The following is a 27,884-nucleotide window of genomic DNA, read 5'->3' on the forward strand; positions in this document are numbered from 1 at the left end:
TGGTTCGCGTTTATGCGGGTAGGCGGTCAATAATTTTAAGCTCTGGTATTGATATTCATTTCTGGTGAAAATCTGGCAGCTCTGATTCAGAGAGCTAACTTCGCGCGCGCCGATCGTTCACATCTGTCAAAATATTCGTCACCGGTTGATGCGTATTTACCAAAACAAGGTGTTCACTCTTATCAGTACCAACAGTCGATGTGCGCTTTGATAACAGAAAATCTCACCGGAAAACTGAAAATTCCATCAAGTTAAAAGCATTTTCCTCATCCGTGAAGTAAACTGCCGTTTTTGCGAGTGGAAATCGATTAGAATAGATTGGTGCAGTAATATGAAAGCTTGAATAGGGTACGACAACAAAAACAACCATGACTCAAACCGTAGTCGAACTTCACTGGTTTCCCAAGTATCCGGATCGATTCCTCACGGCAGCCGGGTCGGAAATCAACCTTTACCAAGTGAAGCATCGAGATCTGATCGATCATGGCATTAATACCAGTGAGTTGCGTAGGTTTTGATTTCTACAATTTCTAAACAACAAGTTCATTCCAATTCGTTCACAGATATAAACTTGAACATTTCGAAAAACACCACTGCCACGCTGATTGCCTTCGAGACGCGCTATCAGTTCATCCGGTCGGTTGCACCGTCCTACCACTCGACGGGGGAGATTCTGTTCGCAACTGGGCTGCCAAATGGAAAGGTGGCACTGTGCAATTTCGCCTCCGAGAATAATGTGGAATTTAGTAGGGATTTCTTATTGAAGGTATTTTTGAAGGTTTACTTATGGCTTTTTTCTGTGTGCAGCACCGAGATTGTCGCGTCCGTGCACATGTCTCGCATGGAGTGAGCTGGAACCAAGTCTGCTGGCAATGGGACACGATCGAAATCGTTCGGATCACTGCATCACCATCTGGGATACGGAACGGGGCGTTCCGAATCAGTCGTGTAAGGATTTTGCAATAACTTACAGGGGATGTTTCCGTAATAACGGGAATTTATTCTTTGTTTTAGCAATCCTTCAACTAATCGGCCTATCGGAAACGGCACATTCAATCTGCTGGGATAAGACTTTCCCGCAGGTCATGATCGCCGGGATGAGTCACAAGCATATTAAGATGATGGATTTCAGACGTGAGTTTACCGGTATCTTCGCATCATTGATTAGAGATTTACGAAAGGTAATTTCATTCACAGAAAATCCCGCGATTGTAACGGTGGCCAACGCCCGCACCGTCAACGGATTGTGCATCGCTCCGAACGGTCGCTACCTATCCAGCTACGTAGACAACGTCATCAATTTGTGGGATTTGCGTTCGCTCGATAAACCCATCAGTCAGATTCAGATGCAGAAGAACATTACCCACCTGTCGTGGTGTCCAACGCGCTCTTCTGTTCTGACCACGCTGCAACGAGATTCACCGCTTATCAACTTGATCGATCTACACTGGCCCGGCTCGGAGATGGACGGCGGAGATCCACACTCGATCAAGCGGTTCGTTTCCCCCTTTCAAGCACGAACCGGGAATCGAATGCCTACCATGGGCTACCTTTCGTGGCATCCGTTCGATTTGGAACGAATGTTGGCCCTATCCGGAACGGGGACCATTTGCGACTACAGAATCCCTCAGCGGGTAGCAATCTCATGGGACAATAATAACAATCTGTACGGCAACAACGGGAACGAGCTGCAGCAGTTTACATCGCCTTCCCCACCGACGTCTCCTACAGATTCGTTGAACCAATGGGACTGTGGAATCGATAGCTACGAGGAAGACATCGCTGAGACAATCCAGAAAAGGGCACTAAACAACTACGGACTGACGGCGGAGATGCATCGTAACGGCGATCTCGCTGGGAATGCAAATCTGCGAGGAGTTTGGCGTCTGCTCAGTCACATGATCAAAGAAGATTGCAAACTCGGTTTGAACACTATCCTTGGAGTTTGTAGCGCACCGGATGGGCCGGCAATGTCCCGCTCGGATCCGGTCATGATGAAATGGCTCGATTTCAGTATCGGAAGCGGCCTGGTAGTTTACCGAAGCGAACACCGAGACACAGCTCAGCTGCTTTGCGGATGGACATTCGATCGGAGCAAGGAGTCCTCGTTCCTAGCATTCATCGATGAACTTTGCTCAAATAAGGAATACACCCGCGCAGCTCTGATTGCTTGTTTCCACTTTCGGATTAAGCAGGCCATCGACATCCTTGGTCGTGGAGCAGAACAATCATCCGATCCTAGCTCCCTGCTCCGAGTAGCGGCCATAGCCCTGTCCGGATTCAGTGCCGAACGTTCCGGCCTTTGGCGCAAGCAATGCGGTGCTGCCCGAACGCAAATCGATGACCCGTACCTCCGGTGTATGTTCTCCTTCCTGGCGCATGAAAAAGACGGCTTCGAAACCGTAACCAACGAAACGGAGATTTCCCTCTGCGATCGGATGGCTTTCGCTTGCAACTTTCTCTCGGATCTCAAGCTTGCCGAGTACATCAAAGGCATGGTCGCCAACTGCATCGAATCGGGCGATTTGAACGGGCTCCTACTGACCGGTGCCACCAACGATGGCATCAAGCTTCTGCAAAGCCACCTGGATCGAACGGAGGACGTCCAGACTGTAGCGCTGATTGCCGCTCGCTTCCTAACCTCGGATCTGCTCACCGACTACCGCGTTCAGTACTGGATCTCCACCTACCGGGACCTGCTCGATATCTGGGGCCTGTGGGAACAGCGTGCCCAGCTAGATATAACTCTGGGGCGAATCCGTTCGCCGCCACAGAACTCGCGCTCCGTGTTCCTGCTGTGCAACTTTTGCGGTAAGAACGTCTCGATGGCCCTGCAGGAGGATGCCCGCCTTCGGAGCAATGCGGCCGTTATGCATAAGCTGTCCTCGTGTCCGAACTGTCGGAAGCCGCTGCCACGGTGTGCGCTGTGTCTACTGCACATGGGAACGACGATGGGTGCCATCTCGCAAGGGCATGCCGCCCAGGGCCAGATCGGCTGGCAATCGAAGCCGTTCTCCAAGTGGTTCTCGTGGTGTCAGACCTGTCGACACGGTGGCCATACTGAACATCTGGCTGAGTGGTTCAAGTGAGTATTCAACTTTTTTGTGGGTGCAACTTTTTTCATCTGCTATTTAAAAAGCTAAAGATTGTGAAAGGTCCGTTAAGTAGAACATTTGGGTTGTGATCAATTGATAAACCGTTCAAATCCACACAGAAAGTTATCTTTCCACAATTATTGGGCCTCTTCGGTAGTTCCGTAACTTCCCATAAAGGTGATTGTCTTACCGTTCACGACCGATATAGCCGTTACTTGCTGGTCTCCTGCAGTCCTTTTTCGTATGTCCTGGTTTACTAAATCGATTAGACTTTCCAATAAATTTAATCTCTCCTTTTCTTTAATGCATAATCCAGACACTCGCTTAATAATCTCCTCTGCTTTACTGTCTCCAGAGCAGTGTTGTCAACTTTTAATGGAGTACGATCCGTAGCTAGGTAAAATTGTTTCCATTGCGTTAATTATTGATAAATTGAATGACCTGTGGGAATTACGGACGTTCCGGGTTATTCGGGTAATATCGGACAAGACGAATAAATCAACTCTTTCTAGTCTCTAAATCTGTTTTTCTCTTCGGTGGCAGTGTTGCCGTCCACCAGTTACGCCAGGAATCTTACTCGATGGCCTGAGGGCGTAAGTCTGACGCCAGGAACCGGGTGTGACTCCACGGTTTGATTATATGAATAAGCCGGCTTCAATCTGTTGATGGAGATCTTCTGCTTCTTCCCCTTGATGTAGATTAGCATGTGTTTGTCTCCTCGCTCGATTACTTCGTAGGAACCCTCATACGGATGTTGCAGAGATCGTTTAACCGTATCTATCCTGACGAAAACGTATTTACATGCTCCAAGGTCGTTAGGTAAAAACAAACGCTGTTTGGGATGATGACTCATATAAGTCTCATCTTTGCTTGATTTCCTATCCATATGGGACTGATATGCGGTTATGGGTAGTGAACGTCTTCAATGGGTTTGATATTCTCGACTACTTGGCGAAGTGATTTCACAAAATCCGATCGATCGATTGATAGATCCTTGTGCTCCTCGAAAAATTCGCCAGGAATGCGGAGTGGTTGTCCGTAAACCATTTCCGCCTCGGAGCAATTGGAATCGTCCCTAATAGCAGTCCGAAGGCCAAGCAAAATCAATGGCAGCTTATAACTGCAATGCAAAAGATCAACGCACAATTTTTCTGAAGCTCTATGAAGTTCCCAGAAGTTCTACTAAGTTTCGTTAATTTCTACTATGTCATCTGAACTTCTTAGAAGTTAGTTTTACGTTTGAAGTTTTACGAAGTTCCCTGAGTTTAAAGAAAAATTCCTGAACTCTTAGCCAATTTGTAGAGCCTGAAGACGTCTTATTATGCTATCGATTAAATGTCGATATTAAATAAATTCTCGATATTTTCTAGATATGTACTAGTTCAGAACATTAAGAAATGTAGACATTTATGAAAATCAATAAAAATAAAAAGTAACCTCGAAACTGCTTGACAAAATACTGGTGTATAAAAAAACACCCAAAATTCCAGGAGGATTTGAAACTTGTCTTTTTTCACCACTCTTTGATTTGGGTAAGCTGATTTGCGGTTCCTGATCAGCGATTATCCGCGAACGGATGCGTCTTCGTTTCCCTGAAGAAACTTCCGGAAAACTGAAAGGAGTTCCCTCCTCAGCCAAGTCAGACTCGTCATCTGACAAAAGAGCGAAGGGGTTTGCGTCGTTGGTCGATGGCTTGGCTGTCTCAAACATTTCTGCAAAATACTGTCTGGAACGTTCCTTAAGAGAGCGTTCAAATTTCCCCCGTGTTGTTTGTACACCGGGCGCGACGAGAGACCATGAGGAGGAGTGCCCTTGCAGTACACTCATTTTAGTGCAGTAGCTAGCTGCACAGGCGTCATCATCAAGCTTCCTCTTAAAAAATACCATAAACGAATGATAACCCAAATAATAGAACTATTCCTAAAATGGTTTGGATGATACCCCGAACAAGTCGTTAAGCAAAATAACCATAACAATTTTATTAGGGTTCTCTCGCATTACTGCACGGCGAATGAGAACGACCCTAATTTGAGTTTAGTTCACTCATAATCGCAAAAAGTGCAGGAACTCAGCGATGAGTAAATTTGCCTCATGTTTTCCCAGGTTTTTCCAGGATTTTCCAGGGAAAAATTTCCGAATTTGAGAAAAGTAAAGATTGGATTCACTCCTAGATTCACTCAGTCTATTAGTACTACTCCGAGACTTTAATAAAATTTTCGTCAATTTCCTCATTTTCCGGCAGATTTGTTAGGTTTTATACAGGACATCATGAGACAAATTTTACTCATCGCTGAGGTCCTGCACTTTTGGCGATTATGAGTCGATTGGGTCGTTCTCATTCGCCGTGTGCCAGTTTTGGCAGTTCATGACCCGGGGAACGAACAAACTACCTGCGCGTCGATGTTCATCCAGTTCAGAGAAAAATTCTGAATCAACAATAGAAAATGGCTCATCAGCATTTGTAAACAAACCGGTCCAAAGCCCATTCCTCACAAATCGAAGGCCGCCCACACAAACCAACAAAATAATCGTGTCGGTGGAAGTTTCCGCTATCCGATGATGGTGTTGGTTTGCGTGGGTGGCTTTCGTGAGTAAAGGGCTTTGGAATGGTTTGTCTACAAATGCTGATGAGCCCTTTTCTATTGTAGATCCAGAATTAGCATTTGACGTCAGATTTGACAACCGAAATTGACAATCGTCACTGACAGCTGCTTTTAGGATTTTCGAACACTGAATCAACAGACGAGTGCACGGATGGATTTGAGTTCACTCACTCGACAAAAAGTGACACAACAGCGGGGCCCTGTTTACTAAAAATGAACACATGAATGATACTCACGTAATATTTGAAACGGGCCTATCAACTTTTGTACACAAAACTTGTTAAGCCCTTTTCGTGCGAACCTAATACGCCCACGCAAACTAACAACACCATCGGCTAGGGGAAATTCTCCCCTTCCCAATAGTGCTCTTGGTTTGCGTGGGCGTACTTCGGTTCTCGTGAAAAGGACCTAGGAAGTTTCTTTACAAAAGTTGATAGGCCCTTTTCAAAAGTGTTACGCGAGCATTTTTTATGTGTTCATTTTTAGTAAACAGGGCCCCGCTGTTGTGTCACTTTTTGTCGAGTGAGTGAACTCAAATCCATCCGTGCACTCTTCTATATCATTCCTTGAAGATCGAGTTGGAGACCTTGTTCACATGACAACACATAAAACATTTAAGACAACAAGTCAGATGAAAGTTCGCAAGATAAATTGAAGAAATCTGAAGCTATTTGAATAGAAAAGTAAATGAAAACTGCATTTCAGCGCATTGGCACTAAAAGATCCTCCAACAAACCAATGGACACTACTTCATTTCATGAGGACATCCGTCTCCACAATTATTTACAGTGTAGCCTGAGTGATACAATTCTAGATACACTCAAAAAATTCCACACGTTTGATCGAAGTGTTTAAACACTTGATTTTTTAAATGCACAATCAGATTTACTTGAAGTGTATTTCACCTTGGCTCAATGTGTTATACACGTTAATTTCTAGTGTTTCAAGCCTTGAAATGTTGAAACTCTTTCACTATCTATTCAAGTGTTGCACATTGAATCACACTACTGTTTAAAACAGATGGATTTAAAGTGTTGTGCATTTCAATGCGATGTGAATTGCTTGCTTAGAAAGGTAAACATCGAAAACAAGAGTTGTGACTTTATCCTATCAACCCGCCTCATATATGAGAACAACCGTGGCACAGTGGGATCGAACGAAGACTCCGGCAGTCCATGATCGAATCCCAAATCAGACCCATTAAAAAGATATGTGAAAGCTCTGGCCTCTGGCAGTTTTGTTTATATATATTTGTCGATTCGTTTTTAGAGTCGGCAAAGTAGAAGTCGATAAAGTAGAATATTGTAGAATATTTAACTATGATGTGCAAAGCTATTGATATCACCATATCAGGCATAACATTTGATAACGGCACAAAAGCATTTGTAAACAAACTTTCTAAGGCCCTTTACACGCGAACCAAAGTACGCCCACGCAAACCAATACCACTTTCGGAAAGGTGATAGTTGCCTTTATCCGATGATGTTGTTGGTTTGCGTGGGAGTACTTTGGTTCGCGTGTAAAGGGCCTTAGGAAGTTTGTTTACAAATGCTTTTGTGCCGTTATCAAATGTTATGTTATGGTATTGTGGTAGCACAGCAAACAAGGAGTAGCAATTTCAAATTTGTATGTTTTGTGGAAGCTGACATTTGTGCCTTTAAAGTTTCACGCTAAGGCTTCCTTAGAGTATCACCTTAAAATTGACTCACTACTTGACTAGCCTATTGGTCCCAAGCAAATCGATTACCGTATCGCTTTCTAGTCGAAATTCTAGTACTACACTATGTTTGTTTTGATTCGCTATGAAAGTTTGACAGATGGGTGGCTGGGTTCAATTCTCGGTCCGGTCTAGGAATTTTTCGGGTTGGAAAATTTCTCGACTTCCCCGGGCTTAGAAGTATGATTGGACTTGCCACACAATTATACCAATGCAAAAATGGTACAGGCATCGAAAGTTCTCAATTAATAACTGTGGAAGTGCATCTAGAATAGAAATACTAGGAGGAGAGATGAGCGGAGAGAATGTTTTGAGCCAAATCGTCTTTCCTTTATTTAACGTCGGTCTCTGTTCCGCAATCTAGTGCCAATCACCGACGGACATCGATTGCCATCCATTGACGGCAACCGAAGGTGCAGGAAGGCAGCTTCCACACCTGCGTAGGATATCGCACCCATTCACAACACACATGGGCCGGGACCAACGGCTTTACTTCCCTTCCGAAGGAAGACGTGACCAGAGATTTTTATGCCTCAGAAAAATCCCACCGACCTCGGCTGGGGATTGAACCTAGACCCATTGGGGTGTTAGAAAGCAGTCACGCTTGCCACTACACCACCGGCGCCGGCTTTTTGAGCCAAATGAACTGTCAAAATCTGAGCCAATCGAATATTCCAATTACAATTTTCCGAGGATTTCTTATTCTTACTAGAATAAATTTTGAAGTATTGCAATCGAACAGAAATTCAATCACCTTTATGTTTCGTGTGCTTCTCAAATTTAACTAGTTTTTGGAACCAAAAACAATATTCTGACTCTATTGATTAATTGGTCTTCGTTGGTTAATGAATGGCACCAAGAAATGTGCAAAATATTGCGATGCAATCAATTATTATTTTGCACGTAAATCGAATCAAAAATAAAAGTCATTTGAAATACTAGCTTCTAGCAAGGGTTTCAAGATATTTTAGCTACAAATTCCTGCTACCGAATTGTATTTTGCTTTCTCCGCATATCTCTCCCTCTGAGTATTTCTAATCTAGAACACTAAGTTGAGAGCACGCAATAAGCTAATAAGCGATATGCAAAAAGCTTGAAATGCGAAGAAGAAGAAGAACGTTGTGTTAAACACATCAAAAACACTCTTCGACACACTGAAACACCCTTCAATCACCATGAGAACAAATTTTTCAATCTTTTCTGGCAGCACTGCCTAGAGCCAAGTATGTTGTTTACATTCGTTTGATGTCCTTTTTAGAGTTTGGTGATTTTTTTTTTCTGAAGGTGACATCTCCCTCCAGCAATCTGTAGGATTCCACAGAAATCTGATCGGGACATGGAAGTAACACTCACTCCCGCAATTGGGACATTGAAAAAACAGACAATTTAGCTTCTAGAACAAGCTAGAATATCTGGAACTATGTATGAATGAAGGAGCGGATAGTTATTATCACGTCAATTATTGACTGATAGCTGAAGAGAGATATTTCTTTCTACTTTGGTAGTCATTCCATATACACAATACCAAATCAGAGAGATCCTTCCTACTAGCTGCGGCGTACAAACCAGTACGTATTCTTTGCGAAATTTGGATCTAGATATTGCTTAGAAAAGGGCATGCTCGGCTGGGTTATCAGGGCTTGATTGCGACTGGAATTCGTTTGGGATGGATTCGAGAGGGCTTTACTGGTTTGAGTCAGGATCTCAAGCTTGAGAATTTGACTGCTGAGAGAGTACTTGTGGAGATCGGAGTCGGACATATACAGCACACTCTTTTAGATAGGTGATGCGGATGACGATCAGGGATGAAAACTTGAATTCTTGTAAGTTGTTTACGTTGACGTGTGCTTTTTACTTGGATTCAATGCTTACACCATAGAGGTAACTCTAAGACCAGAAGGTCCCGAAGAAACGTGCTCAACTTTTTGGCTCAACTCTGGTACTCTCTTCGGTCCCAAGCTAATCGATACACCCCTCGAAACATAGGAAAATCCACGAACCGCTCATTTTATCTGTCAAACTTTCATAGCGAATCAAAACAAACATTGTGTAGTACTAGAATTTCGACTAAAATGGGGTAGGTTAATCGATTTGCTTGGGACCAAAAGGCTAGTCAAGTAGTGAGTCAATTTTAAATCGTTAGTTTCCAACCGATGCTTACACTGTGCATTAATAAATTAGATATTTTTGGTGAGAGCAAAAAAAAAAGAATTCTGTTTGTGAACAAATGTGGATGTAATGGTTGCCACTAATAATTAATTTTCGGTCTCTATTTTAACAACTAGGTCGACATGCAGAAACACACACGAAACACAATCAGCACAGGCACAAGGTAGCAGAGTGACTTACCCCTGGCTACAAACATCCGGCAACGGGTTTAAAATTTAACATTTAGCCAGCCGAGCATGCCCCTTTCTAAGCAATCTCTGGATCTAAATTTCACAAAGAATACGAACTTTTTTCTTTTCTTTAAGATGGATTTCTTTTATTTAGTATTTTATATATGCAATGACTACCAAATAAGAAAGAAATATCTAAGTGTGAACCACATAATAGTGACGTGTACATATTGTTGAGGGGAGGTTTCCTTCACAATACAACTTAATACTAGTACAAACTATACCAAATATTAGAGGAATCTCTCTTCCCTGATTGTGTTTTTATTTTTCGAGATTGAGCTTTTATTCGCGGGAAATCGGCGATTGTTCGGTCATTGTTTACAAAAACAGTAACGTCCAAAACTCAAATCAGTCCGGATATAAGGATTCTGAAGCATCTGTGTTCGCCGTGGTTTATTTTGAGGCTCAAGGGCATGAATCTACTTAATTTTAGTGCATTATTCCAAACACGTAAATAAGCGCTGTTGGCAAGGAGTAAGTCACTCAGCACATTGTGCCGAAATTAGATTCGGCACAGTTTGGGCCCATCCATCGGCTTACCTTCGGCACAATCTCGTAGGCATTGGATTGTTGTAAATAAAGTGGGAGCACTGCTGGACATTTGTCATTGAAGTTGTTCACAACATTACGCGCTGTTTGACTGTATATTCAGGAACATCCTCTAATTGAATAGACCAGCAGTTCACTTCTCGGTTCATTTATAGATCTAAATACGCAATGTAGGTTCTAGAGTGGGCTCAAGAAAAAGAGGCAGATAATCAAACCCCATTAGCACCCTTAATTCAAATAATGCTGCAATTCACACAAAACAAACAACAGACGTCATATGCATCATCCTCTATATATTCGGTTTCTAACAATGTTCCCCACCGGTTTCAACTCTTTCCGGCCGATGATAAAGCGATTTCAAACCTAAACATTCAAGGTGTCAGAAATACCGGGTTGCCGGGATGGATATTTTACAAACAATCGCAGCTTGCTCTATGCCCGGCACAATCGGCACACCTGCGGCACATTGACAAAAACAGATGACCCAAGATTGGTGTGCAGAGTGATCTACCCCTTGGCTGTTGGTAATATTATACCATGGCGCGTATTACCCCACCTTACCCTACAACAATTTCATTATTTATCGAATAAAAAATGTTGTTTCCCGTTTTTGTAAACCTAAAATTTAAGAAGGGGCTGACAAAATCGGAAAAGTACTGTACTAGGTGGGGTGAAAAGTAACCTCCTTGACCGCCAGAATGCGCTGCTACTGAAAAAAAGGTTATGGTGTCTTATAGTCCGTTCATATTTAGGCAGATATGTCAAATTTCAGTGCGATACTGTCTTTAGTTTTGACAGTTGATTGTTGTTGACGTGTTTGGCATCATGTTGAGTATGGTTAAAAACGATTTTCGTTCTCTCATAAAACATTATTTTTTGAGAGGCAAAGCGGTGAAGGAAACAAAAGAAAAGTTGGATAAATATTATGGGGATAATGCTCCGTCAGATTACACCGTCAAATATTGGTTTCGAGAGTTTCGTGGTGGCCGCAACTCCACTACCGATCAAGTCCGCATGAAATTGTGTTGGCTGGCCGGAAAGTGAAGGTGCGCGAGCTAGCAGATACCGCAAAGATTAGTACCAACAATCAATTCGAAACTAACGAGTTTAAATTGGTTCACTGCTTGACTAGCCTATTGGTCCCAAGCAAACGATTAACGTATCCCATTCTAGTCGAAATTCTAGTACTACACTATGTTTGTTTTGATTCGCTATGAAAGTTTGACAGATAAAATGAGGGGCTATTGGTTTTTCCTATGTTTCGAGGGGTGAATCGATTAGCTTGGGACCGAAGATAGTACCAGAGGTGAGCCAAAAAGTTGAGCACGTTTCTTCGGGACCTTCTGGTCTTAGAGTTACCTCTATGTTAGTACTGAGCGCATACGCCATATTTTGGGCGAAATTCTGCATATGAAAAAGTTATCCTGCCGCTGGGTGCCGCGCAAGCTCACTCTTGACCAAAAACACGAATGCGAGAGCACTTCGAAAGAGTGTTTGGACTTGCTGATGCGGAATCGGGCGGACTTTTGGCGTCGATTGGTAACTGTTGATGAAACCTGGATCCACTATTACACCCTAGAGAACAGAATGAATGCCCGGCAATGGACTGAAGCCGGCACGAGTGCTCCGAAGCGGCCGAGGGAGGCTCGATGGGTCTGAAAGGTTATGGCATCGGTTTTCTGGGATTGTCATGGCATACTCTTCGTGAACTACCTCGAAAAAGGAAAAACCATCAACAGTGACTAAAGAGCGAACACGAAATTATTGCGACACCGAAAATGTCATGCCAATTTTCTTATAATGTTTAGAATCAAACCAAAATTTTAGGGTAGTTTTATACATATATTTACTTCAAAAATCAAAAGAAAAGTTAATCGATGGAGCCTTGAGTTTAAAATAGAACGCATTTTCGCTTGATGCCCTCCATCAAAGTCTTTACAGTGTCATCCGGTACCAGTTTCTCAGTTTTTTTTTCCATTTTCTTAACATGTCCTTCTCGTCTTTGACTGTCTTCTTGCTCTTCCGAAGTTCCCGCTTCATTATTGCCCAGTACTGCTCAGTACGGACAGTTTGGCGGATTCATGTCCTTTGGAGCAAAATGGACAGAATTGGCTTCATACCACTCCACTGCCTATAATCGCATATCAGTCCCATATGGAAAAAGTAGGCATTGAGAAAATGGCAGTCGAAGTTACGAAGTGCAATTCTCATGTAAATATTTGAAAAATCATAGTAAATTTATTGATATTTTTTTCAAGTTAAAATCTGTCACAATGAAGCTTGCATGTTCTGTTATATCAACAAAAAATATGGTAATTCGAAAAGCAGAACTTTAACTTGAACTATGGACGAGATTGAATTTCAGGATGGGACTGATATGCGATTACTTTGCTAGATGGGACAAACTGACTTGATGTTGTTTTCATATTTTTCATGGCGCTTCTCGAGGCACTCAGATTTGTAGATCTCGCCATTTACTGTGCCCTTTGTCACGAAAGGCTCACTCCTCAGTCCGCAAGAGCAGATGGCCTGCCAAATGAGATATTTGGAGGCGAACTTCGACATTTTCTTCTTCTTAAATTTGTCGTCCACATCGAACTTGCTCTTGCCGGTGAAAAACTCCAACCCCGGAATTTGCTTAAAATCGGCTTTTATATACGTTTCGTCGTCCATCACACAGCAGCCATATTTTGTCAGCATCTTCTCGTAGAGCTTCCGTGCCCGAGTTTTAGCCGTCGATTGTTGCCGCTCATCGCGGTTTGGGAAGTTCTGTACCTTGTATGTATGTAGTCCAGCTCTCTTCTTTGTATTCTGGACGTAGCTCTGCGACATGCCGATCTTTTTAGCCAAATCACGGCTTGAGACGTTGGGATTTGCTTTAATCATCCGCTTCACCTTTCCCTCCGTCTTTTTGTTCTCCGGTCCCGGTTTTCTTCCAGCTCCTTTGCCGTGGTCCAACGTCAACCGCTCCTGGAACCGCTTCAACACTCTGGAGACGGTTGAATGGTGAATGTTCAACATTTTTCCCAACTGCCGGTGCGACAGGTCAGGAAATTCCAGGTGTTTGGAAAGAATTTGTTCTCTCAACTCGCGTTGGTTCACCTCCATTTTCGTTGAATCGAAAAACACGACTTCGAGTTTGACAGCATGTACACAATACACATCAATGAGAAAGTGTGCAAAATTTGGTTGATTTTTACCCAATGGTAAAAAAGTTATGCCCTGTTGAATGTGTCGCAATAATTTCGTGTTCGCCCTTTATTACCAACCGGTGGAAACTAACGATTTTAAATTTGCTCACTACCTGACTAGCCTATTGATCCCAAGCAAATCGATTAACGTACCCCATTCTAGTATAAATTCCAGTACTACACTATGTTTGTTTTGATTCGCTATGAAAGTTTGACAGATACAATGAGGGGTTAGTGGATTTTCCTATGTTTCGAGGGGTGCATCGATTAGCTTGGGACCGAAGAGAGTACCAGAGTTGAGCTAAAAAGTTGAGCACATTTCTTCGGGACCTTCTGGTCTTAGAGTTACTTCTATGGTATTACTATAGAGGTAACTCTAAGACAAGTAGGTCCCGAAGAAACGTGCTCAACTTTTTGGCTCACCTCTGGTACTATCTTCGGTCCCAAGCTTGTCGAATCACCCCTCGAAACATAGGAAAAACCAATAACCCCTCATTTTATCTGTCAAACTTTCATAGCGAATCAAAACAAACATTGCGTAGTACCAGAATTTCGACTAGAATAGGGTACGTTAATCGTTTGCTTGGGACCAATAGGCTACTAAAGTGGTGAACCAATTTAAAATCGTTAGTTTCGTATTGATTGTTGGTATTACTGTGCATTATTGGAGCGATTAAAGGCCGAAATCTCTGCAAAACGGCCTAACATGAAATGAAAAAAAAAATGTTTTTGCTAGACAATGCGCCGGCGCTCAAGAACATCGCAACCACGGCTAAAATCAATGACTTACGGCTCCAATTGCTTCCGTATCCACCGTATTCGCCTGAGTTGGCTCCCTCAGACTATTAGCTCTTCCCAAACCTCAAAAGATGGCTCATCAATAAAAAAAAATCAGCTCACGTGAGGAAATCATCGACGCCTCGGAGGAGTATTTTGCTGACCTTCCGAAAAATTACTTTTCGGACGTGATCCTGAAGTTGGACAATCGCTGGAACAAGTGTATCGGGGACTATATTGAATAAAAAAAAATCATTCCCAAGGAGGATACTTTTCACCCCATTAGTATTATAAACAAACGAATCGCCCCCATTTGTAAGACGCCTGGAGCCGTCTATGGCTATTCTACTACTCTCCCCAGCTACATCCACAATTCGGGGCAGTTACAAATTGCCTACCCGAAAAAAAAATAACAACAAAAATACATTAAAAAACAATGTAACAATAAGACGAAAATTATTGTCTTAACAATGATTTATATTGTTACGTCCACAATAAAATTACATTGATTTATGTTGTACAAAACAATAAATTTCATGGTAAATGGAAAATTTACAATAAAAAAGGGGGGTTGTTAAGTATCTTAACAATGAAATTTTCGTGATTTTCCCATATAGTTTTTTTTCAATAACATTATATATTATTGTTATTTTACTGTTGGTTGGCGAATTTATTGATTAAAAAAAATAACAGTGTACTTTAGAGTGTATGTGTTGGCTTGACAGATCTACTTTATCGACTTTAAAAATAAATCGAAAAAATAAAACATTGCCCCGGGAAGGGAAGGGGGTGGTATGTCTGTTACGGGTGGTCCTTTTTTTACTGGTTATGGATCGAGATTCGATCCGGAACTTGTGAGAAATGCAGGCCAACTCCCCTGCGCTCGATATCCCTAGGTCACGTCTCCTTGGTGGTTGAGCGTCGTTGATAAGTTAATGCATTCGACTGGAGAGAATCGCCCATGAAATATGCTTCCACCTGAGAGTTCTTTCCTGACATCTTCAAGTGGTGGAATTTTTTATTATTATTGTATGATTATTGACTGCACGGAAAAGGTCTCCATTAAGCTTTAGAGAGGGTCTAGGATAAGATATGAGCGGACGCGGATTGCCTGGTTTTGAGCCAAACGAACTGTCACAGCCAGAGCCATACGAGCAGCGCCTATCTTAATTACATTGGCAGTGTTGCTGACCCTCTCATAGTCTGCATGCTTCAATCAGATTTATTTTTATTGTTCGTAAAGTAACCCACAATGAAAATACACCAATATTTAATGTAACAACAATTTTTATTGTAATAGAGTTGTTCATTATTGTTCATGATCGAATCATGTTAACAATAAAATAAATGAAAAATACGATAAAAATCATTGTAACAACATTTTATTATGTACATTCATTGTACAGCTAGGTAGCAGTTTTGCCGTTTTCGGAAGGGTACAACATTATAACAATCATTTTTATTGTCGACAATAAATATTAATGTTAGAGCATTGTTTCCACTGAAAATTTCACTGTATTTTTTTTTTCGGGTAGCTATTTATTGCTTATCTTTCAAATCATCGTATTGTAATTTTCTCCTCATTTTGTCTGATTAGAATCATAGATCTGACTTGGTAGTAACAATTTCATCCATTTTTTGTTTCTTTCCAGCGAAAACACCGAGTGCCCGGTTACATCGTGCAGCTGCAAGTGCTTCGCCAAAGATCTCCCGATGCCGCAGTTTCCACGCGAGAAAGACACCCTCTCCTGATATCAACTGGCGACGTCCTTCTAGAAGGGAACGGAAAAACTTAATTAGCACACTCAAAGTAACTTGAGACTCGGTAAAAGCACAAACGAAGTGACAGACGGAGCGGCTCGAAAACTTTGGTGACTAACCTGCTATTTCAATTTTTCAGTGTATCACATGGCAACACCACTACTACTGGATTGTACTACATGGCAACACTACTACTGGATTGTACTAGCATTTTCACCAAATGTATTAGAATGTTTTGGTTCTATCTCTTTCACTCTACTCAAAACTGAAATGCATAAAAAAATGACAAAATGATACGCACTCTTTGCACACTGTCAAAGAATCATTGTACACAAAATCAACTTTGTTCAAATCAAAACAAAAAACTAACCCATCTGGTGCATGATGGCACAAGCTTCGAAGAAAATTCTGTTACAGTGAACCATATTATTTCAATAGTTTTCTTCGCCAGTTAGTCGTCTGTCACTTCGTTTGTGGTAAAAGTGTATCCGATTTGTTCATTTCCTAATTTTTGATATCGTGTATTCAAAATCGCCGACGATTCACGAATCCCGATAAGTTTTATTTGCCAAAAAAATAATCCCACAAGTTGTTTCTATTAAATCTTTAAATATTTTTTCAAAAAAAAAAGTGGCAATTGAATATTTCCGAAAGCACTACATTTACATTAATCATAAGTTAGGGATGTTCAGACAACGACTGGAAACATTTCAAATTTCATAGTCGCCACTTCGTTTGTCACGCTTAATGAAACCGCTTCACGTTTAGTGGGTTCGAGGCTGTATGTAACAGCTCCCCAATAATTGATTTAAATTTATCATTCATTACGGCTGTGGCGGTACGTAATAGGTACAGTAACAACAACAAGCTGTGTGGGTAATGGTCGTCGCACAGGTTTTCGTAATGAAAATTGCTGCGCGTTATTAGATTTAACCCGGACGGTCATGTGGGCAGTGTTGCTGATTAGAGTTTATTTGTACAGCTATGGTCAATTGTTATAATTCATTGAATTTTACTGCTTTCGAAGGGGTACCTTTTTTTTCGTGCATTGCAGCATTGATTGGTAGTCGTTGTCGTCGGTAAAACCACTACGAAGTCATGCTAGTGTATTACCTTGTAGCGATTCTGTAGTGTGCACTTAAACGATGCGGAGCAAAGAATGCGAAAATGAATGGGAAGAGGAAATTGCCTGACGGGTTGCAATGGCTCGTTGCTAATTAAATCCGTTTTCATAACTTATAAATATTTGCCCACTTAGGCTTGGCAGAAGGTAGTCTCAGTCGGAGGCACCTGACAAGGATGACGAGGAGTAGGAGGAGGATGAGGAGGTCGGCAATGGGATGGTTGTTCCCCTTGCCACTGATTGGTGTAGACCGTAGAGAAAGGGAACAGCAACTGCCGCGCGGTGTGGTGGGAGGTTAAGCATTTAGTTTTAGCTTTGTACTTATTATGATGGCGTTGAGCAGTGTCTTTCCCCTTTTCGGTGTGTGTGCGGTTAATGAATGTAATTGAGACGACAGTATGCCTTCTGGCGTGCGAATAATGGTTATGAAAAGGGGCTGGTTTTGGATATCGATCGGGAATCCAGTGACCCTTGTTCATTGATTGCTCACAGCAGTTGGGGAAATTTAATTTCTGTGTATTGATTGAAGTCGTGTGTCAGGGTGTCTACTACCTAAAAAATCTGTAAAACATTGAATTCTTAGGGAATTTCATCATTACTCAGGGAAATCTTCAATCCTCTTGCCAAGTAGAATTTTAGGAAAACTATTAACTACAAAAAATCTTCTCTGAATTTTAAAACATGTTCCTCTTTTACCCATTGAACTTAATAACTCCGCAGCGGATTAATCTTCAGTAACAACATCAATTTGGAAAACCCTGCGGCTTGAACTGGTATTTTATAGGTTTTGCAATAGGAGGAAACTGCAAGTTAAATCTAAGCATTACTTTCAAGTTAGATCTGAGGAACTCCAGATTCCAAGTGATAGCTAAGATGAATTCCAAGGTAGTTATGAGGTTATTTAAACCACAGCGTCCGTAGACTTCGAAAAATGTCCATGACTCTAAAGTTCAGAATTTTTAAAATATCAGAAACTTTAAGAATAATTTCTAGAATTCCCTTGGAGCTCTCGACAGAAGGCCCTTTGAATAACGCCTATTCTTTGGTGCAAGCAATGGAAATATTCACCTTATTTGACAAAACCCAGGTAATCATGACGTTTGATTATTGAAAACAATTTGAATGAAGAAAAGAGACCTACTGCTGTCATGATTACTTGAGATTTGTCAAATCTCGATGAACATTTCAAATGGTCCTATCTGCTTCGATCGATTCTCTTCATCGACTTTCTCTTTTCATAACCAGTGCTATGCAAACAGATTTCCCTTCTAATTCTATCACATAGTTTGATAAAGGAGGTTCTTATCTATACTAATAAAAATTCAATGATTATTTTTATGTGCCTCCCACATGATTTTTTGCAATGTGATAAACAAATGTTATATATGTGTCGGGCACATAGTTCTTATGTGAACACATAAAATTCATGTGTAACCAAAAAAAAAATATCCCCATCCAACCGTGAACTGATTCTTTCAATGGATATTTTCCACCCATTTTATGATTTCAAAATTCCCCCATTTTTTGACAGCTGCATACATGGTTTGAAAATGGCGGGGCTGGTAGCGATCACTGCTGTCAAAAATAGTGACTTTAGTGACCAAGTTGAAAAAATAAGTGACCAAATAGTGGCTTATAGTTGAAAAAAATAGTGACTAAAAAGTGACCTAAGAGAAGAAAAGTAGTCGTTATGATGGCACACCATATAAAAGTTTGATGTTTTAGACTTATACAATTAGTATCTAATGAACAAACACTGATGTACTATATGAACCTTTAAAGTGAAAGATTCAATTGAAAGTTTACGGTGTTAGTCAGAGTGTCTACTAACTGCAAAAACCTGGAAAACCGGAATCCTCAGGAAATATTATCTTATACCCCGTTCACATTACAACGTATATGACGTGATATACGCTGTCTTGCAATGAGCACTCATACATCTAGTTTTAACTGGAAATCCATTGTATGAGTGTTCATTGCAAGACAGCCTATATTACGTGATATAGGCTGTAATGTGAACGGGGTATTACCTAAAATACCTGGAATTCGCAGATAATTTAGTAAGTTTCTTACTAAGGAAGGATATTTTAAAGAAAATAATGAATTTTAAAATACAAGCATTAAATTTTTCTCGTTATTTTCATTCACACTTTGAGCTTTATAGATCCACAGTTGATTAATCTTCAGTAACAAATAAATTTAAAAAAAAATCAGGGGCCTGAAATGTTCTAGACTTAAAAGCTATTATACTTCAAGAAATTTTCAATCTGAAGTAAAATTCCATCCACGTTTTATAGGCTTTTGGAATTTTATTACAATTTCGAAGGACCTCATTCCAAGGGAGTTCAGTGAAAAAAAATCTTTAAGAAAAACCACAAATGCAATCTGCTGTAAAGGTAGTTCTGGGAAATTTTAGATTTCATGTGAAGCCTGATAGTTTTCAGTAGAATTTAAAAAAAAAAACCCTGAATTGAATTAAAAGTAAATTTTAATGAAAACTCTTAGGAATTTCCGAGTAGCACAACTCCTGTGAACTTCAGAAGAAAATTCCAAGGGCATTCTGAGGATATTTTCATGAAGTTTGTGGGAAAAGCGAATCCGGGTTTCTTATTGTGCAGAATTTCAAGGTAATTCCTGGGAAACCTAAAAGAATTCGGATGATATATTCATCGAAATGTTGAGGAATATTTCAATAGAAATCTCCGTTGAATATGGAATGGACTATTCTGAGGTATTCAAAACTTTTTCAAAGTTCCTAAGTTTTACCTGAAACTAATGAAACTGCCTTGAAGTTTTTTTTTTTGTAGTTTGAGAAACTAGCCTGATGCTCACAATACTTCTCATAAAATTCTTAAACTTCCCTGAACTTTATAGGGCTTCCTAAAGTTTACTCAATTTTTCTAACGATCATGGATATCCGCTTAAGGTTTAACAATTCGCTGAAGATCTCTAAACTTCTTTAACATTTATGTGACTTCTCTAATGTTAACGGAACTGCACTGAGGTTCTCTGTTCTTTTCTGAAATTCTCCAAACTTCTCTAAAGTTTTTGCAGTTCTCATTAAGCTGGTTGTACTGCGCTGAATTTAATTGAACCGTCCATATGTTTACGCTTCCGTGAACTTCTGAATTCAAGCGAAGACCTCAATTAACTTTTGAACGTCAGAAAATCTGGGAACTGCTTTAAATTTTCTGAAACTATTGGAACTGAAACTATTGGAAATTCCTCCAATTTTTGGAGCTTGCTAAACTTCTTTCAAATGCTCCCACAGTTTGCTAATTTGTATAAAAATTCTTGAAGTTCGCGTCTGAAGACCACTGTCCTTCTGTGAATTTTTCGAAGTTTTTTTTTTCTAAATTTCTGGAACTTTTGTGCTCCCACAATTTTCATTGAATTAGATCGAAATAATTAATATAGTTCTATGATTTTCACTGGAGTTCTCAAGATTTTTCTGAAGTTCATGAAACTTCCCTTAAATTAAAGACACCAATTTAAAACTTCTTCAATAGTCTAGACTTTCCTTGTGTTATTAAGACTGCCTAAACGATTACTGAATTTATTGAAAGGAAAGTTCTCCAGACTGCTTTGAATTTATCAGTATTTTTTTAAGAACTCGCAACTTTACTGAAATTAGTTGGTTTGCCTTGAAGTTTCGACAATTTTCCTTAAGTATTATAACCATTATAAACGCTCACTAATTTTCCTGAACTTATCTATGCCTTCCTGAAGTTGTCTAAATTTGTTGAAAAATTTCTGATTTATGGGGGAAATGGCTCTAATGTTGGCCTATGGATCTAAGATTGGACCCATCGCTAAAAATTTGCTATTTATCAATTTATCTAGATGCACGCGTCATTGGGACGGTATTGAAAATTTAGTCGATTGCTGAATTTATGCATGGCCCCAAATTAGGAGCATTTAGGCCGACATTACATCCATTTCCCCTATATAACGGGTGGCAACTAAAATTTTGGAATTTCTTTCTCAAGCTGTCAAAAAAAAGACAAACATACTTGAAGAAGATCTGATTTATTGAAATTAAAGATACATTGTCCATTGTTGAAAAAAATAGTGAACATTTGAAAACGGTCCGTAATCGGATGTTCGGCGAAGCTTCCGTTTGATGTCGGAACAGGAGCGTTGTACGGCCTTCATGTCAACTTTGCGAATGCATCTCTTGATTCTACCAATCAACTGTTTGCAATTCGTGAAATCTTCGATTGGGCGACACTGAGGCAGATTTGTCGGGTTGTGGTTTTTGGGTACAAATGGGATCGAATAGGTATTCAGGAACGATTGTGTTTTTTTGGCGTAATGCGATGACGCTTTATCCGGCCAAAACACGTATTGTCCATCAGCATGATGTTTTTGTAGAAACGGGATCAAAATTTTCTTCAAACATTCGTTCTGGTACACATATTGATTGATTGCCAAACCAGAGGGCTTGAACCATGGCTTAGAAATGCCTTAGAAGTCCTTTTGCGTCCATAATTTTGGCTGGTCTTCCGCTACCTTGCTTGCGAGCAGTTGTTGGGGATCTTAGGATATGGTAAACAGTCGAAGCCGCAACATTTTCGCTTTTAAAATGTTGTTCCGTATTATTTTTGCCGAGATTTCTGTGCAGTTCGTAGGACTGTACAACGCGCTCGCGAAATACTTCTTGTTTCGACGGCATTTTGAGCAAAACTGAGCAAGCATAAATAAAACAGAAAATACTAGCAGAAAGAGGAGAGAGAGAGCAAACACATACACACTCTTATTTCTCTCTGAGCTCGTTTGTTGTTGAGCATAGAGCCTCGAAAAAATTCCAAAATTTTACCGTTATATTCATAATTTACAGCCGCTTCTTCTTGAAATCTCCATGCTACAACACGCTTAAAATACTCTCACGTTTTCCGGATGTTCATATAATTTTTATCACGTTTCAGAAATTCTCTCAGAGCTTTGCTGTGCTTTAAAGTTTCTACAACTTCCTTGAAATTATTTGAATAAACTCTTTGATTCTCTGATATGTCATGATGTTATCGAAGCTTCCCAAAAGCTCTCAATTCTATTGAAGACCTCGGTTCTGCTAGGAAATAAATAGAATTCCCGTAAAAACAATTAAATATCCCTCATATTCTCTGGACTTCTGTGAAGTTCCTGAAATATTTCTGAAGTTTTCATAAATTCTATGAAGGTCTCTGTACTTCCCTAAAATTCTCGGAACATCTTAAGGGTTATCGATTTTTTTTTCAGCACATCATGGAGCTATTATGATTTTATTCTAAATTTACAATTATAGATCTTTAAACTGCTCCAAAATTTTGGACTAAAGTTACGGGAACTGCTCGTAAGATCTGAAATTCCCCAAAGATCTCTAGATAAAGTTTTTCTGAGGTGCTTAGGACTTCTTAAAAATTTGCACCATACCCCTTCTATATTTCTCAAGTTCACTTGACACATGTGAAGTTCTCTGAAATTATAGGAACTTCATAGAAGTTCCCGAAAATTTTCGGATGCTAAAAGAACCACTTTGAGGTTCTTAAAGCTAAGTTCCCCATATTGACAGCGTGTTAACATTCCTTATGTTCTCGCAGTTTGTTTATAGTGCTTCACTGAAATTCTCAGCATTTCCTTTCATTCCTCAGAACTTCTCCAAATTTCCTACAATTGTGTGAAGTTAATACGATTGCAATGAAGATCTTTAACCTTCCATAAAGTTTATTACAAAATTGAAATCAATCATTTGTTTTTTCCTTAATTCTGGCACTTTGAAAACTTTCAAAAACTTGAACTTGTATATGAAATACTAAACATCAGGACATTGAATATGTTTAAATCTTGGACTTACTCAAATTAAGTACGTTTTTTTTTAACTTTATTAAAGTGAGAAATTAAGTTAGTGTTAAACTTCAACATTCAATGGCTGTTTTTTAAACTGATTACCATGTCTTAAAACGTTTGGATTAGTTGATGTTGTTTTCAATCAAAAAAAAAAAGTTTATTTTTAACGCATTTAAAAAATAGCTTTCTTATTATAAGACTGGAATTTATCCGTTAAAGTTCTGGAATAACCTAGAAAACTCAGATAATTTTATTCAGAAAAATGAGTAGACACCTTGTAGATAGAGAAAGGCGATTGAATGTCACAAATCAAAGAATGATCAATCTTGCAATAAATTCGCGCTAGAAAAGTTGAAATTAGTGGCTGATTAAAAGAAAAAATGACTTTAGTGACTGGCTTGGAAAAAGTGACCAAGTCACTAAAAAGTGACTCGCTACCAGCCCTGAAATGGGTATTTTTACCCAATAATGGGTTTTCACGAAACACCGTGTAGGGTTTTAGGTGTCAAATAGGAACAATCGCCGCCTACCTCGTAAAACTAAAGCCCTACAGTAAAAGTATGGACGCCTGCCAAAAGTTGTTCCAATCGAACCGTTAAAATGCACAGCTTTGCTCGATTGGAACAGCATTGTTCAATTAGTAACCTGCAAGTTACTTAATACACGGAGATGAAAAACTACCCAAAATTAAATACTTTTCCCTCAATTCCCGGGTTCAGTCCATTAACCAAAATTTGAGTAAATCGCGTATAGTAGTCGGCAATCTGGAGCGACTGAAGCTGCCCGAAGTCGCATCGGAGTACGTGCAATGTCTCGACGCAGCGTTGCCTGATTAGGGAGAGCTCACCGAAGCCCCTCTTGAGGACTGCTGGAGCAACGTGAAAGCAGCCATTAACAGCGCTGCTGAAAGTGCCGTTGGGTTCGTGAAGCGGAATTGGTTCGACGAAAGTATCAGACGGTTTTGGACGAGAAGAACACAGCGCGGGCGGCGATGCTGCAGCAGGGAACCCGTCATAATGTGGAGCGATATAAACAGAAACGAAGACAGCAAACCCATCTTTTCCGGGATAAGAAGCGCCGCCTGGAAGAGCTGGAGTGCGAAGAAATGGAGCAGCTGTATCGTTCTCAAGAAACACGCAAGTTCTACAAGAAACTCAACGCATCCCGCCAAGGCTTTGTGCCGCGAGCCGAAATGTGTCGGGATAAGGAAGGGGGTATCTTAACGTGAGGTGATTGAAAGGTGGAAGCCGCACTACGACGAACATCTGAACGGCGCAGAGGCGGAGGACCAAGGCGGCAGGATGAATGACTTCGTCGGTACAGCGGATGAGGAGGACATGCCAGCTCCCACGATAGGTGAAGTTAAGGATGCTATCCGACAGCTTAAGAACAACAAAGCATCTGGGAAAGATGGTATCGGAGCGGAACTTATCAAAATGGGCCCTGTTAAGTTGGCCACTTGTCTGCACCGACTGATAGTCAGGATCTGGGATTCAGAACAGCTACCGGAGGAGTGGAAAGAGGGAGTAATATGCCCAGTTTGTAAAAAAGGCGACAAACTAGGATGTGAGAACTATCGAGCGGCCTACAAAGTTTGTGGGAAGTTATCAAGCCGGTTTTGTGGACGGGCGATCGACAATGGACGAAATCTTTACGTTGCGGCAGATCCTCCAAAAGTGTCGTGAATATCAAGTCCCTACGCACCACCTATTCATCGATTTCAAGGCCGCTTATGATACTATTGACCGTGAAGAACTATGGAAGATTATGGACGAGAACGGTTTTCCCGGGAAGCTGACCAGACTGATCAGGGCCAGAGTCAATGTTATAATAAGAGTCCCGCCAAGAGTGAAGCCAGAAGTACCAATCGAACTGTCAAGCGGAGTACCAAACGAGCAAAGTAAATAAACGTTATTATTCCTGTTGGGTTAGAATCACCAACTCTAGATGAGCAACACGTTTTTGTCGTGTATGAGCTTTAAGCTGTAATTAAGTGTTTATTTAAGATAATTTTATAGCGATACTGATATTACCGATATTACCGACTTACAAATTTGGTGTACTGTCTCTGGAAGTGGTGCGGTTAGATTCCCACTGTCCACTGCATTAGTTTTAACTGTATCTATAAATTCAACACTAGTATTAAGTTCAATTTACGTTTCATCAATCCGTACTTACAATAATTAGAATATAGGGTTAGATTTTAGCACTGAACGGTAAATCGTGTAGAAAACTAGCTATAGGAACTGTAAATAGTTAGCTTTAGATAGATTTAATTAGTAATTAACAATTGTGATAAATTCACCTTACATACAATTAAAACCGCATTGATTTGAACATTGATTTGCACTATAAATTACTCTACTGTTCTTTCCTTTCTTCCTTTTTGTTGACGTTCTGACAGTCCGTGACGTTCCTCGGGATCGATGTCACTATGTTGACAGCTGACGCAGCGCCGTCGTGTAAAGCGTCGCCGCGATGAGGGGTCTCGTCGTGACAGTTCCCACAGCCAGTGAACTACAAGTATTGCATTCGTTACTGACAATATTTTAGCAATTTTAGATGAAAAACATTTCTTTGCTTTATTTAGTACATTGTGTTTATTGTATTGTATTTATAAGTTATACCAAGCACTTGTTTGAACATTTTTCAGCTTCTATAATTGTTTTTTGTCTACCAGAAGCACCGTTATCGACATGACATTTTTCACTTCTGAATGAAAGTCATGCGATGCTAACGCAAAAAATCTGGTTGCCGTTTACTCTGACGAAAAAAAAAAATCACAAACAGTGCTGCTTGCTCTTGGCGGGACTCTTATTATAACATTGACTCTCCTGCCTCCTGTCTTTCCTGCCTCCTATTCAACATTGCGCTAGAAGGTGTTATGAAACGTGCGGGCTTTAACATGCGGGCATGATCTTCAATAAGTCCAGCCAGTTCATCTGCTTCGCTGACGACGTGGACATTGTCGGAAGAACGTTTCAGGCCGTGGTGGAGCAGTGCACTAGGCTGAAACGTGAAGCAGAGAAGGTTGGATTAAAGGTGAATACGTCGAAAACAAAGTATCTGTTAGCTGGAGGAACCGAGCGGGATAGGGCTCGCATGGGCAGAAGCTTGACAATCGATGGAGATGAGTTCGAGGTGGTGGATTAGTTTGTGTACCTCGGATCATTGGTGACGTCGGATAACAACTGCAGCAGAGAAATTCGTAGACGCATAATTTTCGGAAGTCGTGCTTACTACGGACTCCACAAGACCCTGAGGTCGGGTTAACTTCAGCTCCGTACTAAATGTACCATGTACAAGACGCTGATAAGACCGGTAGTTCTCTACGGGCACGAGACATGGACGATGTTCGAGGAGGACCTACAAGCACTGGGTGGAGGTATGGAGGTGAAAGATGAACCACGAGCTGGCGCAACTCTATGGCGAACCCCGTATCCAGAAAGTTGCGAAAGCTGGACGGGTACGATGGGTGGGACACGTTTTAAGAATGCCGGACAACAATTCCGCAAAAATGGTGTTTGCCTCGAATCCGGCCGGTACAAGACGAAGAGGAGCACAGCGAGCAAGGTGGTTAGACCAAGAAGAGCAGGATCTTGGAAGTGTGGGACGGTCAAAAAATTGGAGACAAGCAGCCACGGACCGAGTGAATTGGCGTAACATTGTGATGCAGGTGCAATCCTGAGGGATGTCGGACCAGGATAAGTAAGTAAAGGGTGATACGGTCAAAATTTGGTCAATATCAACTTGACGTATTTCTTTCAATTTTGCATTTAAAAAACCTGAACACCCCTCATTTTGAAGGTGTGTGTGTGTGTAGAATGTTGCTCCTATTTTGATTTTGGAATTCACTCTTCAGTTGTCAAAATGCCGTCCAAGCAAGAAGAGCAGCGTATCAAAATTTTGCTCGCGCATCGCGAAAATCCGAGCTACTCGCACGCAAAGTTGGCAAAATCGCTAAAAGTTGCCAAATCAACCGTTACAAATGTAATTAAAGCGTTTGGGGAACGTTTGTCGACAGCCAGGAAGTCTGGATCGGGGGAAATCGAAAACCGGAAGCCGCTGAGACGACAAAGAGAGTTGCCGGTAGTTTCAAGCGAAACCCTAACCTCTCTCTCCGAGATGCCGCAAATAAGCTGGGTGTATCGTCTACAACCGTGCATCGAGCCAAAAAACGAGCCGGACTATCGACTTACAAGAAGGTAGTGACTCCAAATCGCGATGATAAACAAAATACGACGGCCAAAGCACGATCCCGGAGGCTGTACACGACGATGCTGACGAAGTTTGACTGCGTGGTAATGGACGACGAAACCTACGTCAAAGCCGACTACAAGCAGCTTCCGGGACAGGAGTTTTATACGGCAAAAGGAAGGGGAAAGGTAGCAGATGTTTTCAAGCACATGAAACTGTCAAAGTTCGCAAAGAAATATCTGGTTTGGCAAGCCATCTGTACCTGTGGCTTGAAAAGCAGCATTTTCATAGCTTCCGGGACTGTCAACCAAGAAATTTACGTGAAAGAGTGTTTGAATAAACGTCTGCTGCCTTTTCTGAAGAAACACGGTTGTTCCGTACTGTTTTGGCCGGATTTGGCATCTTGCCATTACGGTAAAAAGGCCATGGAGTGGTACGCCGCCAACAACGTGCAGGTGGTTCCCAAGGACAAGAACCCTCCCAACACGCCAGAGCTCCGCCCAATTGAGAAATACTGGGCTATTGTCAAGCGGAACCTAAAGAAGACCAAAAAACTGCTAAGGGCGAGCAGCAGTTCAAGGCAAACTGGCTTTCTGCGGCGAAGAAGGTGGACAAGGTGGCTGTACAAAATCTGATGGCAGGGGTC

The 27,884-nt window shown here is 41.0% G+C and overlaps 1 protein-coding gene across 2 annotated transcripts; it reads left to right on the plus strand.

The window, feature by feature from the left end:
• Positions 1-200: 200 nt before the first annotated feature.
• mio (GATOR complex protein mio) lies at positions 201-16,142 on the plus strand. Of its 2 annotated transcripts, none has more exons than XM_065217839.1 (6): positions 201-507; positions 564-746; positions 808-948; positions 1,015-1,134; positions 1,198-3,085; positions 15,984-16,142. In XM_065217839.1, exons 1-6 carry the CDS (start codon positions 369-371, stop codon positions 16,081-16,083), a joined length of 2,571 nt encoding a protein of 856 aa, XP_065073911.1. In that variant the 5' UTR covers positions 201-368; the 3' UTR covers positions 16,084-16,142. The 2 variants fall into 2 exon arrangements, with proteins under 2 accessions (XP_065073911.1, XP_065073912.1); XM_065217840.1 differs by having other exon boundaries at positions 202-498.
• The last annotated feature ends 11,742 nt before the right edge of the window (positions 16,143-27,884 follow it).

The sequence above is a fragment of the Ochlerotatus camptorhynchus genome, unplaced genomic scaffold (genome assembly GCF_037179485.1).
Source record: "Ochlerotatus camptorhynchus isolate MF236.1 unplaced genomic scaffold, CSIRO-AGI_Acam_v1.1 ptg000080l, whole genome shotgun sequence".
Lineage (NCBI taxonomy): Eukaryota > Metazoa > Arthropoda > Insecta > Diptera > Culicidae > Ochlerotatus > Ochlerotatus camptorhynchus.

Excerpts from the sequence above, each read along its gene's own strand:
- mio (XM_065217839.1), top strand. The coding sequence starts at position 369 with ATGACTCAAACCGTAGTCGAACTTCACTGGTTTCCCAAGTATCCGGAT. Across the intron at positions 508-563 it reads CATTAATACCAGTGAGTTGC|ATATAAACTTGAACATTTCG; the intron begins GTAGGTTTTGAT and ends ATTCGTTCACAG. Across the intron at positions 3,086-15,983 it reads CATCTGGCTGAGTGGTTCAA|CGAAAACACCGAGTGCCCGG; the intron begins GTGAGTATTCAA and ends GTTTCTTTCCAG.